A 14379-nucleotide genomic window follows, 5' to 3' on the forward strand; every position below is an offset into this window, starting at 1 on the left:
ATTTAAACTTTAGATCTCTTTCAAAAATTGACTCATTCATTCATTTTCTTTTCGGTTCAGTCCCTATATTAATCCGGGGTCGCCACAGTAAAGTGAACCGCCAACTAATCCAGCACATGTTTTACGCAGCGGATGCCCTTCATCTTGGAAACATCCATACACTCTCTTTCACACACTACAGACAATTTAGCTTACCAAATTTACCTATAGCGCATGTGTTTGGACTGTGGGGGAAACCGGAGCACCCGGAGGAAACCCACGCCAACACGGGGACTCCACACAGAAACGCCAACTGACCCAGCTGAGGCTCGAACTAGCGATCTTCTTGCTGTGAGGCAATCGTGCGCCCACTGTGCCACCGCCTCACCAAAATTATTAACTGTAAAGTTTATTGTTAATTTGGAGATTTAACTTGTGTATTTGTGTGAATACAATTGCTGAACTTGAAGTTTATTGTCAGTTTTATTAGCAAGGAACTTGTGTAGTGTTAAACCATTTAACTAAATCCTGGTTTTGTTTTTAAAGTATGATTTCTAGGTAGCAATTTTATGCACCGATAACTTTTAACAAGTTAAAAGGTTAATGAAACTGTTTTCTGCGATCGCAGATTTAGTCAACAGAGGTTTCTCTATAGCACCAGACTTTTATTTTGGTATTGGCGTGTGATGTCATAACGCTGCGCCACGCTCCCGTATCTGCAGTTCCACAGAAGGTTTGTGCTATTATGTTATGTTTTTAGGTTTAAATACCAAACATTGATTCAGAGTTATTCCTTTAAGAACTTTAAGATTAAGCTAACTATATTAGCGACTATAAAACCCACGCGAGTAACAGAAAAAGCGCGTCGTTTCTCTCTCTGTACCGTGAATCTGTTAGTAAACATGAATTCAGTCACTGGCGAGTGGAGATGAGGATAAACGGAGCTTTACAAAACTCCGAGTCAATTGAGTCAAATGTTTCTCAAAACGATTCACTGTTTCGATTCACTCGAACCACTGTGCGCGGACGTCACCTGCCAGTCAAAACAACGAGTAAATGAAACGAAAACTCTTTATGTGGGTTGCAATAGTTCGGCTAAATGAAGTCAGGGCACAACACAAAGGTTTTATTTGAAAAGAGGAGTAAGGCAAGGTAGCCCTGTTTCAGTTTATCTTTTTATCATTGTTGCACAGATGTTTAATCATTTTGTTTAATCAAGGGAATTACAACCCTGCTGAAAAATCCATCTTAAACCAGCCTAGGCTGGTTGGCTGGTTTTAGCTGGTCGACCAGCCTGGTTTTAGAGGGGTTTTGGTCACTTCCAGGCTGGTTTCCAGTCATTTCCAGCCTGGTCTTAGCTGGTCAGGCTGGAAAATGACCAGCTAAATCCAGCTAAAACCAGCTTGACCAGCCAAAACCAGCTATGTCCAGCTTAAACCAGGCTAGATTTAGCTGGTCATTTTCCAGTCTGACCAGCTAAGACCAGGCTGGAAATGGCTGGAAACCAGCCTGGAAATGGCCAAAACCCCTCTAAAACCAGGCTGGTCGACCAGCTAAACCAGCCAACCAGCCTAGGCTGGTTTAAGCTGGATTTTTCAGTAGGGAAGGGATTCAAATTAAGACGAAGTATCTTGATAAATCAATTAGCAGATGACACTGCTCTTTTTCTCAAAAATGCTCCTCAAATCCAGTCAGCCATCCAAGTTATCGGATTTTTTCAAGTGCCTCGGGTCTTTGCTTGAGTTTACAAAAATGTGAATTGTTTGCCTTAAAGAGTTGTCATGATAAATCGCTCTGTAGTATTCTAATAAAGGATGTCCCGAGCTATTTAGGATAAGCGATTTCAAAAAATGAATTGGACAGAATCTCACTAAATTTTAATCCGATTAAAAGTACAAAACAGGTATAAGATCTGGTTGCAAAGAGATTTATCCCTGCTAAAAAATCCAGATTAAACCAGAATAGGCTGGTTGGCTGGTTTTAGCTGGTTGACCAGCCTGGTTTTAGAGGGGTTTTGGCCATTTCCAGCCTGGTCGCAGCTGGTCAGGCTGGAAATGACCAGCTAAAACCAGCCTGGTTTAAGCTGGACATAGCTAGTTTTGGCTAGGTTGGTCAAGCTGGATTTAGCTGGTAATTTTCCAGCCTGACCAGCTAAGACCAGGCTTGAAATGGCCAAAACCCCTCTAAAACCAGGCTGGTCGACCAGCTAAAACCAGCCAACCAGCCTAGGCTGGTTTAAGCTGGTTATTTCAGCAGGGATCTCTCAAAGGACGTGCTTTGTTGGCTAAAGCAGAGGGTATCTCTAGACTTATGTTGCTTCCTTAATTCATGCAGATTGTAAAATAAATAAGATAATTGATCAAACAATGTTAAACTTTCTTTGGACAAACCGCGTGCGTTACATGATCTGTGATAGTCAACTCCTATCAGAATGGTGGTCTTGATCATTTAGATTATTCTATTTTAAATAATACTTTCAAGATTAACTGGTTGAAGTATTATCTGAAAAATCCGTCTTCAACGTGGTTTCTAGTACAATTTTTGCCCAGCTTGGTGGTCTCCTATTTTTGTTAATGTGTGATTCTAAAATTGAGGTACTGTCCGTTAAACTGTCAGCTTTCCATAGGCAAGCACTTTTGGGATGGACGTTAATTTACAAGCACAATCTCAGCCCGCATCAATATTATATCTGAATTAATTGCAATATTCCATATAAACTCAAGAGATATTCGTGAAAACATGGTTTGATTAAGGCAGGGATGGGCAAACTCGATCCTGGAGGGCCGGTGTCCTGCATAGTTTTGCTCCAACCCTAATCAAACACACCTGCTTGTAGCTTTCTAGCGATCTTGAAGACACTAATTAGGGTGTTCAGGTGTGTTTGATTAGTGTTGGAGCAAAACTCTGCAGGGACACCGGCCCTCGAGGATCAAGTTTGCCCATGCCTGGATTAAGGGATTCTTTTGGTAGGACAGTTGTTGAACAATGAAGGATACTTGATGACATATGGTGAATTTCTTTCATACTTGGATTTTCCTGTAACCCCAAAGGAACTTTCCTCGGTAATTGGAGCGATCTCTTCTAGTATTGTTTCTTTACGTAAAAGGTATTTAAAACTCTAAGAATGCATCTTTTATTCACCCTGCTGATACTTTCTGAGGCAAAATTATTATTTAAACGAATAAATAAAACGAATAATAATGAGAGCATACGTCTACTAGTGCAAAAGGAACTGGTTAGTATACCATATGTTATTTTCCACTGGTCTAAGTTTACTCAAAATATTGATTGGCGGAGAGTTTGGGGATTACCTAATAAATGTTTAATAACAATTAAAATCAAAGAAATCTCATTTAAGATACTACACAAATTTGACCCTGTTGAGCATTTTTTAAACCAGATATATTGAAGACATGGATGTCAACTGTACTTTCCGTTCATCATAACCAAAAACAGTACCTTATGGAGCAAAATCAGTGCCAAAAGTATTGAATTAAAAAGCTTGTTGAATAGCTCAATTGACTGAATTAACAAGTTCTTGCATTTTAATGACTTGAATTGCAGGGTTTGTATTTTTAGGTCCTGTAATTAACACATCTGTTTATTTAAGCTGTGATTATTTCAACGAAAAATAGTTCAAACACGTTTTCATACTTATAAATTCAATAATTCTTATTCAATTTCCACATTTCACTTACAAAATATTCAATACCCTTTAAAAATACGATGTATAATATTCAAAAGGTAATTTTCAGTTCATTTTACTTCAGCTCAAATATTCGCTCCCATAAATTCAGTGGCTCAAATTCGACTGTTAGAATTCGACATTGCATCCGGGAACTGCAGGAAAAGCAATAGATTGAAGATCGCCAGCTGCCCTTTCACCAGCAGGTGGAGATGGAATAATTTGTTATTTTAACCCAGTAAATAGCTAAGAAAGGCACAAAAGTAGCATTTAATATTAATATCAATGCCTTGGATATTATAAGTAATAAAAGGAGTATGAGTAAATGACGTTTTGGTCATCTATATTTGCACTTATGTAACGGAAGGCAGCTGGTGATCGCGTAAACCTCACTCCTCGGATCCAGCAACAAACGTTCTGCAATCTTTAGCCAACTCGCGCCCTGCTCGGACCGGTGGGGTTACATTCACATAAACCGTCTTTTAACGAATATGATGTTACACATTCTCTATCTTTATTAACTCTTTCTTCCATAGATGGAAAGTATTATATTGACAGCTAAAGACTATAAACGTACGAGAAACAGGAGAGGAAATATTATAATACAAAATAGATAAACATAATTGCCAGGACTAAAAACAATTAGGAACAAAGATATGCAAAACCAGAGAGTATGATTTAAGGTCGGGTATGGATAGGACGTGTAATTTAAAATAATTGAAATTTTAATCATGAAAGACATTTTGCAAACGTTTTATTGCTTTTCCTGCAGTTCCTGGATGTAATTTTAAATTCCAACAGTCGAATTGAAACCACTGAATTTATAGAAGAGAACATTTGAACTGAAAATTGCACATCAATCGTACATTATACAAAGGGTATTGAATATTTTGTAAGTGAAATCTGGAAATTGAATAAGAATTATTGAATTTATAAGTATGAAAACGTGTTTGAACTATTTTTCGTTGAAATAATCACAGCTTAAATAAACAGATGTGTTAAATTTCAGGACCTAAAAATACAAACCCTGCAATTCAAGTCATTAAAATGCAGGAACTTGTTAATTCGGTGTATTAATTTTTTCAGTTTGTGCTAATTAACAAGCTTTTTAATTCAATACTTTTGGCACTGATTTTGTTCCATAGTACCTCATATTTTCTGGCATTGTCCATATACAAAACGGTTATAGGGGAAGGTATCTAAATGTATAAATGATAAAGTGCTTTCATATTTTCTTTTACTGTATGAATAGGTTATTTTTGGTTTTTTTGAACTATAAGAAGTTGGAAAATGAAGCTTATGTTATTAATCTTCTGATCATACAAGTTTCATATCCATCGATGTAAATTTAGCAATCAGAAACCTGCTTTTAGTAGTACTTAAAGAACTAAATATATATATATAGTTCTTTAAGTACTACTAAAAACAGGTTTCTGATTGCTAAATTTACATCGATGATATGAAACTTGTATGATCAGAAGATTAATAACATAAGCTTCATTTCATGTATATATGTATATATATATGTATGTATATATATATGTATGTATATATATATGTATGTATATATATATATATATATATATATATATATATATATATATATATATATATATATATATATATATATATATGTATATATATATATATGTATATATGTATATGTATATATGTATATGTATATATGTATATATATATATATATATATATATATATATATATATATATATATATATATATATATATACCATTTAGGAGAGTACAAACAAAAAAGCTGCTAAAACCGTTGATTTCTTTGACGCTTTTAAGTTATTGTGAGTTAGTTAACATCTTGTTCTGTTATTTGGTTTTACCTATTGAGATTTTTGTACATCTATATATTTGTTTTATACTTTGGAGCGACAACTTCTACAAACTGTCAATGTTTTAATGAAAGTGTAACATTGAAACTAGCATACAACTTATGTAGTCGATATACTAATCTAAATGGGTGGCTGAATAAATCAGGCTCTCTTAGTGCTGATTTTAAATGTGGTTATCTTTTATTTCTGTTCATTGTTCTCATTTTAAACAGGACAAAGTGTCCAAACACTGAGGAAAGCTCCTGCTGAAGCGACTGATCTCCACACTGTTATAAAGATGGCGTTTATTAAAGAGGAGAGCGAAGACCTGAAGATTGAAGACACATTCACAGTCAAACATGAAGATCCTGAACAAACCGGTTGGTTTTCTTTCTCAAAGATCAACATTTGATTAAATGTCTGCTTTTACAGTATGCCACATGGCAAATATCTAAAATTTTTTGGATAAAATTAGCACTTAATTTTGTAAATGTTTACTGATAGCATTTAAGCTCTAGGCATCATGAATAACTTTACAAAAGTCTTACAAAAGTATTAAAGTCCCCATGAATCGGAAGCTGCAACCGTTATTTTTTTCGTATTGTGACGCAGTTCCGCTGTTGCTAAATATTTTCAATTTAAAAGGCGCTAAGCTCTGCCCGAAAAGTAGCTAGATTACATCATACGTCAATTTGCATATTACTGACGTCATAACGTTTTACCGGTCGCCTGTGAGTGCTCTGAGGCAGGGGAGGGGCCGACGGCATCACCCACAGCTCGTTAAAAAGAGTAGGGACGGTACAGTATACGCTTATTTCAGGCAGCCCCCATTATAAAACATGAAAGCGAGGCTGCGCTGGGAAGAAACCCGTAAGTATAGGACCAGCACTGTTAACATTGCAGCAACATGCTGTGTACTACAAACCTCCTGCTGTTGCCGCGATTTTCAAAATGCAGAAATGGTGTAAACACCACTTTAATATCATTCAGTTACGTTTAATTTAAACATTTAAAAGCAGATTAGGCATCAAACAACATCACGATCTCTTTAAGAGTAATACAAACACGGTAGTATGTAGTACAGTAGTCTATCTGTGTTTGCAATCTGTGAAGAGCCGTGAACTGATGACCTTCACAGCCAATCACAGTCATTTCTGTTGAGCACGTGAACACCATGGCAAATCAGCGCTGTTTAAGAACGCCATCAAGAGTGCTTAAATGTTAACGAGAAATGGGCGTTTTTTTTTTTTTATTACATTTCAGTACCGAAATTTTGTATCGTGACGAGTCTAATATAGTGAAAAAATCAGTTTATTAACTTGAGTTTGATAAATGGCATCTAAAACGTGTGTTTGGGAAAGAAAAAGTTAGCGAACTAGCGCCATTTCCCTTAACTTAGCTGAAAATGAGGTCCGATATCCCTTGTTGTTTTCACTATCCATTCAGAACGGACCTTCGGGTCACTCGGAAGGTGGCGAAATGATAAATTTGTGTCGCTTTCTCTTCGCTGATAAGATATACAGCCAGGTACACAACATTCTTCTGTGACTCAGACGATACTTCCGGGTTTCTTCCCACAGCAGTTTAAATTTCCGCTGTTTAAAATGGCGGCCGCGTGAAATCAGTCTATGGGCACATGAGAAAATCTCAAGAGACACACTAAAAAGTCGCTAGATTTGTCGCTAGTCGCTTTTTTGAAAATTTGGGGGGGGGGGGGGGGGGGGGGGGGGCTGAAAAGTTGCTAAATATTGCGAAAAAGTCACTAAGTTGGCAACACTGCAGTTCCCAGAGAAACAGAATATTAAATGAGAAAACAGTGGGCGTGGCTTGTTTTTTCCGCTGCGAGCTGATTGGATGTATTAAAGAAGGCATGTCATTCAGAAAGAAGGGGAAAGGGTTTGAGGAGAGTTAATACAACCTAACAGACTCCTCCTTCTCCTCGCTATTTCTGTTTGTTGTCAAAACTTACCACTGGAGGGGGCGTGGTTAAGTGTGTTAGCCCCGCCCAATTCCTATAGATATTCCTAAAATATATGTTATCTAATCTTTTTCTTAATGACACACACAGATGAATTGTTCACCACAAAACTAGCAATGTAAGCTAATCATATGGTTAGTTTTGATTTCATGTGGACTTTAATACTTTCTGAGGCCAGGTTACACTTCTAAAACTACATTTTAATCAAAGTAACTCAGTTTGACCCGCGCAGAAAGTGCCATTATATCTGCATTCTGAGGATTTTGATTAGTGGATGATCCTAGTGTGTTGTCAAATCACGATAGTATTCAAGACGCTTTATATTTGATGCTCTTCAGCTCAGCCACTCTCACTGGCAGAGAGGTAATAAAAGCATAACACTATTGGCTGTTTTTTTTAAAAGGGGAGGGGCTACACTGTTGAATATAAATGCACATTTCATGGGACCTTTAAAATTTTGTTACCCATTACTGCCCCTCATGTCGTTCCAATCCCCTGAGACCTGCAAAACATTGCTGTTACTCTGATACAAGTTTTATTTATGGAGAAAAATTACAAAGCACCGCAGTGTTTTGAGTGTTCTGTGTTTGTCTGAGTTAATTTTTCTACCGAAATGTGTATATTCCATACAAGCTGAAGCTGATTGGTCAGTTTTTGTCACATGACTCGCGGTGCGCTCACGGCATTCATTCAACTGGGTGTGCCTGGTCTGGAAGGCACGAGCGCGTCACGCGCCCCCATTGGAAATAACGAACTTGCATGAACTCTAGAAAAGTCATGATATGCAAACGGACCCTAAAAGGCTGCCGTCTATTGTGATCTCCAGGAGTTGATCTTCTTGCAGAGCCATGCTGGTTTCAGCTGATTTATTGACAAATGGGTTGCGGATCCATTCCTTGGCAGTTCGCGGGTTCTTAGTCCCTTATTTATCAGGGGTCACCACAGTGAAATAAATAGCCAACTATCCCAGCATATGTTTTATGCAGCGGATGCCCTTCCACCTGCAACCCAGCACTGGGAAACACCCATTCACACTCAATCTCTCACACACACACACATACACTACAGCCAATTTAGTTCATCCTATTCACCTATAGCGCATGTGTTTGGAAGCCGGAGCAGGAAACCCACGCCAACACAAGGAGAACATGCAAACTCCACACAGAAACGCCAACTGGACCCAGCCAGGACTCGATCCAGTGACCTTTTTGCTGTGAGGCGACAGTGCTAACCGCTAAGCCACCATGCCGCTCCTCGCAATAAATATTACAGTTATAATAATATTAACAGCAACGTTCACACAATACGCAGCTGATTCAGTGGTTGACTAGTGACATAAAAAGTGCACTTCACTTTTTCTTGTCAACAAAAGCCTTGCGTTCTCAACACAGAAAAGCATGTTCGTTGGGATCGGCCCCAAAGTGTAAAACTGAACATAGCCTAGAGGCCACTGTTCTTCTATAATTATAGACAATAATATTGATTGATTGGGGATTGGTCTGCTGTATACCTGCCAACACTCCCGTTTTCCTCAGGAGTCTCCTGTATTTCACACCCATCTTCCGCCACCCTCCCGTTTTGTTATTTCTCCTGGAAAACTCCTGTAATTTCACTCCCTACCTCCGATCCTCACCTTTTTGGTACAGTCTCCAACACCCACACCTGGTTGTCAACTTTGGTATAGTGTCTGATTGCCACCGCTGCCCCATTACCTGTCCATGTGTAGCAGAGGCCAGCAAGTAAAGTGTTGTGCCGGTAAACCCCACTATGACCTCTAAAGGTGCTCTGGCAGCAGACGCTAGAGGCCATGATCTTTAGCCTCCTTGTTAGAGCAACCGACTCCCATGTGGACAATCGCCGGTTCGATCCCAGCTCGGAGCGGGTTGGGTGGTGTAGGACCGGCGTGATTACACATGGTACAATAATCAATACCACACACAACACCCCCAGGTTCTCAACTTTGTTACTCAGACCGCCGCCATGCCATTCCAATCCCCCGCCCCAACCAATGGTCTCCTGGAAATTCTGAAACAAATGTTGGGAGGTATGGTCTGCTGTAGTAAGGGGTTTGGTAACTATCAGCAATTGCGTGTCCTAAAGAAAGCAGTGAGTTTTAAATATTAACACATTATGAGATTACATCTAACACCACTTTCAGGCTCTTAGTGCTTATGAGATGCTATATATTCTTGGTTATGATGCCTATGTTGGCTTTCTTTGTGCCTTAACTTTAATCTTTTTCTCTTTAGAGCTCATGGGCCTGAAAGAAGAGACTCAAGAACCGAATGAAACGGAGGAGAAAAATCAGTTTGAGAAACGCCAAGGTTACATGTGTCGGCAGTGTGGAAAGGGTTTCAGTTACAAACAGAACCTTAAAGTCCACTTGGATGTTCACTCTGGAAAGAAGCCTTTCAGATGTGGTCAGTGTGGCAAGAGTTTCAGTCAAAAACAAGCTCTCGAAGGTCACATGAGAGTTCACACCAGGGAGAGGCCTTACTCCTGCACGCAGTGTGGAAAGAGTTTCACTCACAAACACCACCTCCAACACCATATCAGGATTCACACTGGAGAGAGGCCATACGCCTGCACACAGTGTGGAAAGAGATTCAACCAGTTACAAGTCCTTAAAAACCACCTTACAATTCACACTAAAGCCAAGCCTCATGCTTGCACTCAGTGTGAGAAGAGTTTCAGTTTAAAGCATAGACTCGAGATGCACATGAGAGTTCACACTAGAGAGAAAACAAGCACTTGCCCTCATTGTGAAAAGGTTTTTACTCGAAAAAGCAATCTAACTTTGCACATGAGGGTTCACACCGGAGAGAAGCCCTACTCTTGCTCACAGTGCGATATTAACTTTTCATATAAAAGCACTTTAGATACTCATATGAACACTCACATCAAGGAGAAGCCGTTCAGGTGTGGTCAGTGCGGAAAGAGTTTCATGCGTAAGAAATCCCTCATTAAACATATGATGATTCACTGAGAAGAGTATTGTCTTGTATATTCTGATTGTGGAACGAGTTGCAGTCATAAAAGAAGCCTCAACTCTCATATGAGCCTTCACCCTAAGTTATGGCAAAGATAAGTCAAGGGCTGTTTCTCAAAGATGTGAATTAGACTATTTCGACATGATTTCAGCCCCAATTTTGACTCGCCAACAGGTTTTGAGAAATCGCAGACTAATGCCTGGAATCACAGGCAAATCAGTACTTGATCACGTGAGTAGCAACAAAGACTATAGAATATACGAGACATGTCACTCGTAAAGTTTTAAATGGGGAAAAGTGTAACGGTCAATATGGTGAATGAAGCCCCACCTACTAGTACCGGAGCCAATCATCGATTGCTATAGACTGGCGTTTCTCCAGGGATGAGGTTGGACCAGACGTGTGCCTTTATGACAGTTTGGTGGTCAACAAACGCACTGGAATCTCAGCGTATACTTTCTTCACAGACATAAGACATATATCCAAATAAAGCTTGAAATCTCTACTTTTAAATGCAACCCAGGCTCATTCAAAAAACGTAGTCCCGTGGACGTTTCTGGAGACCGCGAAATACGACCCGGGCGGTACGTATTTTTGCAGTTTTTGGTTTTCGCGAATCCATGAGAGGCTGCTGTGTGCGATTTTTCGCTTCTCAAATGTCTCTCGCGAGTGCCATTCGCACCCGCGCTGTTCTTGTATAAACTCACCAGAGGCCACTGTCGAACGACTGGCTGAATGATTGACTGGGCGACCGGCCAATCGGCCGGCTGACCCACCCTCCTCCTTCCCTGAACCCAACCAATATTACAGATTGACCTACCCGCCCGCTTACTTCCCTAAACCCAACCAACAATTTACAAAAGACGTCCAGGAAAAGAAAAGCCCTCGTCTGATTTTTACCACGTTTTCGGATTTTACCACATTCTCACCCTGTTATTCACTTGTTCAGTTTATTTCTTGGATTCTGTTTTTGTCTTACCTGATTTCTGGAACCGCTCTTCCCCGGACTCAAACCCGGTCGTCGTCGTGGTCAGCTCCTCTCTGCGTCTCAAGTCCGCCGATGTACAGGACGAGCCAACTGGACAAACTGGTTGCGGCGGGAAAGCCCTCCACACGAAGGTAAGCGGTCAGTCGGTAAGCGCAAAAAGGAACTGCGTCATACCGCCCTGTAGCGTTCGCTTAAAAAATGAAATGCAGCCGTAGGTACCTCCGGCTACATAGTTCGCAGTCTCCAGAAACGTCCACGGGACTACGTTTTCAGAATGAGTGTGGGTTGTTTAAATAAACCAAGTGCACTTGAACAACAAAAGTTTTCTGGATTTGTAATCTGTATAAAACGAGCGCAAGTTACACTCCGGCCTGTCAAACGGACATCACATGACAGCAGCAACTCAAACACCCACAAACTTGTAAACAAAGGGTGACTCTCATTCTGGAGATTTGCCATAAAGACCAAGTTGTGAATTACTTCTGAAGAGCAGCGCATTCAGATGAGGCATTATTAAGAGGATGATAATGTGTAGAACGGCAATAAATGAGGTTGGTGTCGTGATCGGTTTCCTTTTGATTTGCTTGGGCAACCTGAAAATATGCCGATTTTGTTGATTCGTATGTTTAGAAACGAAACTTATAAGATAGCTGTTGTTTTGTTTTATTGGTAGTTCCAAATATATAATCGTAAGCTTGGCAAACAGTTTAGAAGAATTTGATAATTTCCCATTGAGACCGAATGCCTGAGCATACTAAAATGTGGATGAAAATAAGAGGACGAAAACATACAGTCAGGTCCATAAATATTGGGACATCGACACAATTCAGTGTGCTTTTTTTTACCTGCAGACTGTCAGCTTTAATTTGAGGGTATTTACATCCAAATCAGGTGAATGGTGTAGGAATTATAACAGTTTGCATATTTGCCTCTCACTTGTTAAGGGACCAAAAGTAATGGGACAGAATGGTGATCATAAATAAATCAAACTTTCACTTTTTAATACTTGGTTGCAAGTTTATTTATGGACCTGACTGTAGCTGTTAATAATGATTCTACTAAAACACAATTTGTATTCTGTAAAGGGTTACAGAAATAAAGCAGGCATCATGGTCATGTCTCATAGTTCTCCTTGGTTGTGTTTTTGTTTCTCATTTCTTGCATAAGGGATTGTTTTTATTTTTCCATGATATCCAAAAGCCTGCTGGGCAGTGTAGATCAGTGTTTCCCAACGCTATTCCTAGAGGCACACCAACAGTACATATTTTGGATGTCTGGCCCATTAACGTCAGGATTTGGAGTCTCTTCTAATGTTCTGACGAGTTGATTCAGGTGTGTCTGATTAGGGAGAGGTTAAAATTGTGTACTGTTGGTGTGCCTTCAGGAACAGGGTTGGGAAACACTTATCTAGACAAACATCATTAAATGCAGCCTTGTGGTATTTAACTAAAACTTATGTCCTAGTATAGTGGTCCCTCGTTAATCGCAGGAGTTACGTTCTAAAAATAACCCACAATATGCGAAATCCATGTAGTAGTCAGCTTTATTTTTTTCCAATTATTAAAGATGTTTTAAGGCTGTAAAACCCCTCGTTACTCACTTTATACACTTTTCTCAGACAGGCATTAACAATTTCTCACTTTTCTTTGTTGCTTAAAAAGTCTCAAAGTTCAAACTTTCGTAGAAAATTAATTCCAGTACTATAGAATGAAACCAAAGATCAAAACCTGTTGTCAGGAGCAAACATTAATTGCTTTCCGCAAAAGGTCATAAAGCTTTTTGGCTTTTACAGTGGTCCCTCGTTAATCGCGGGAGTTACGTTCTAAAATAACCCACAATATGGGAAATCCATGTAGTAGTCCACCTTTGGCGGATAATGTTGGCGCTCAGCGTAATGTTCTTTATCCTGCAGTCACTGATCCACATAGCTGAAGCAGACTCTGTCCTTAATGGGATCGCACACCAGATGCGGCGTGGACGCGCACATTCACGTTATTTAAAATTAAATTATTCAGATTGCGCTATGTGGCACGGCAGAAGAATGAACAGTGTCCTGATTCGTAGCTCTTTACGTCATTTGCTAGCGTACAATGACGCGACTCTCATTGACAGGTGAAAATCTGATCTACCAGGTTACATCATACCTGTCAACGTTTTACCTCTCGTATTTGACAGTTCTATCCCGCTATCATCTCGTAAGGGCGTTTTCCTGTAATCAGATTATATTTTTACACTAGTAATCAGTCATTTGTAATCTATTACTTTTTTTAAGTAACTTACCCAACACTGGAGGTTCCTGCATTTTGTGATTACCTGGCCTGCGCAGTGACCGAAGTATAATAACCAAAATCTTTGTGTCACTACCATGCAGATTGAGTAGTGATCTGCTGTATGGGTCGTTTTGAACTTTGTCCTGTCAAGAAGGGATTTGTTTATTCTTGAAGGTACACATTGCACAGGATGGGGAGAAGATTACTTACTTTTTTGAGTCGTTGTTCATCACATGAAAGACAGAAGCCAGTCCTATGCAGTCAGAGTTGGGAAAAGATTTGATCCGTTCATCTATCAAGTACTCAGGTTTGATTGGTTCATCTCTTTATATGTGACTTGACAGCAGGTTTTTCCTGTTTTTCCATATAAAAGGACTTTTATGTGGAGTAAAATGATGTGTGTATATCAGCTTTCTTTAAAGGAATTCTGATACTTAATAAAAGATTTAAATTATTAAATATAGTGTGGAGAACCCTGCTGAAAAATCCAGCTTAAACCAGCCTAGGCAGGTTGGCTGGTTTTAGCTGGTCGACCAGCCTGGTTTTAAAGGGGTTTTGGCCATTTCCAGGCTGGTTTCCATCCATTTCCAGCCTGGTCTTAGCTGGTCAAGCTGGAAAAAGACCAGCAAAATCCAGCTAAAACCAGCT

General features: G+C 39.5%; 1 protein-coding gene across 1 annotated transcript; it reads left to right on the forward strand.

Moving 5' to 3' along the window:
• The first annotated feature begins 1041 nt into the window (after window positions 1-1041).
• On the forward strand, window positions 1042-10472 carry si:ch73-266f23.3 (uncharacterized protein LOC100333922 homolog). Its single transcript, XM_056455349.1, has 3 exons — window positions 1042-1131; window positions 5739-5885; window positions 9733-10472. Exons 2-3 carry the CDS (start codon window positions 5804-5806, stop codon window positions 10467-10469), a joined length of 819 nt encoding a protein of 272 aa, XP_056311324.1. The 5' UTR covers window positions 1042-1131; window positions 5739-5803; the 3' UTR covers window positions 10470-10472.
• The last annotated feature ends 3907 nt before the right edge of the window (window positions 10473-14379 follow it).

This window comes from Danio aesculapii, chromosome 4 (assembly GCF_903798145.1).
Source record: "Danio aesculapii chromosome 4, fDanAes4.1, whole genome shotgun sequence".
NCBI classification, from domain to species: Eukaryota; Metazoa; Chordata; class Actinopteri; order Cypriniformes; family Danionidae; genus Danio; species Danio aesculapii.

Excerpts from the sequence above, each read along its gene's own strand:
- si:ch73-266f23.3 (XM_056455349.1), top strand. The coding sequence starts at position 5,804 with ATGGCGTTTATTAAAGAGGAGAGCGAAGACCTGAAGATTGAAGACACA. Across the intron at positions 5,886-9,732 it reads TGAAGATCCTGAACAAACCG|AGCTCATGGGCCTGAAAGAA; the intron begins GTTGGTTTTCTT and ends TTTTCTCTTTAG.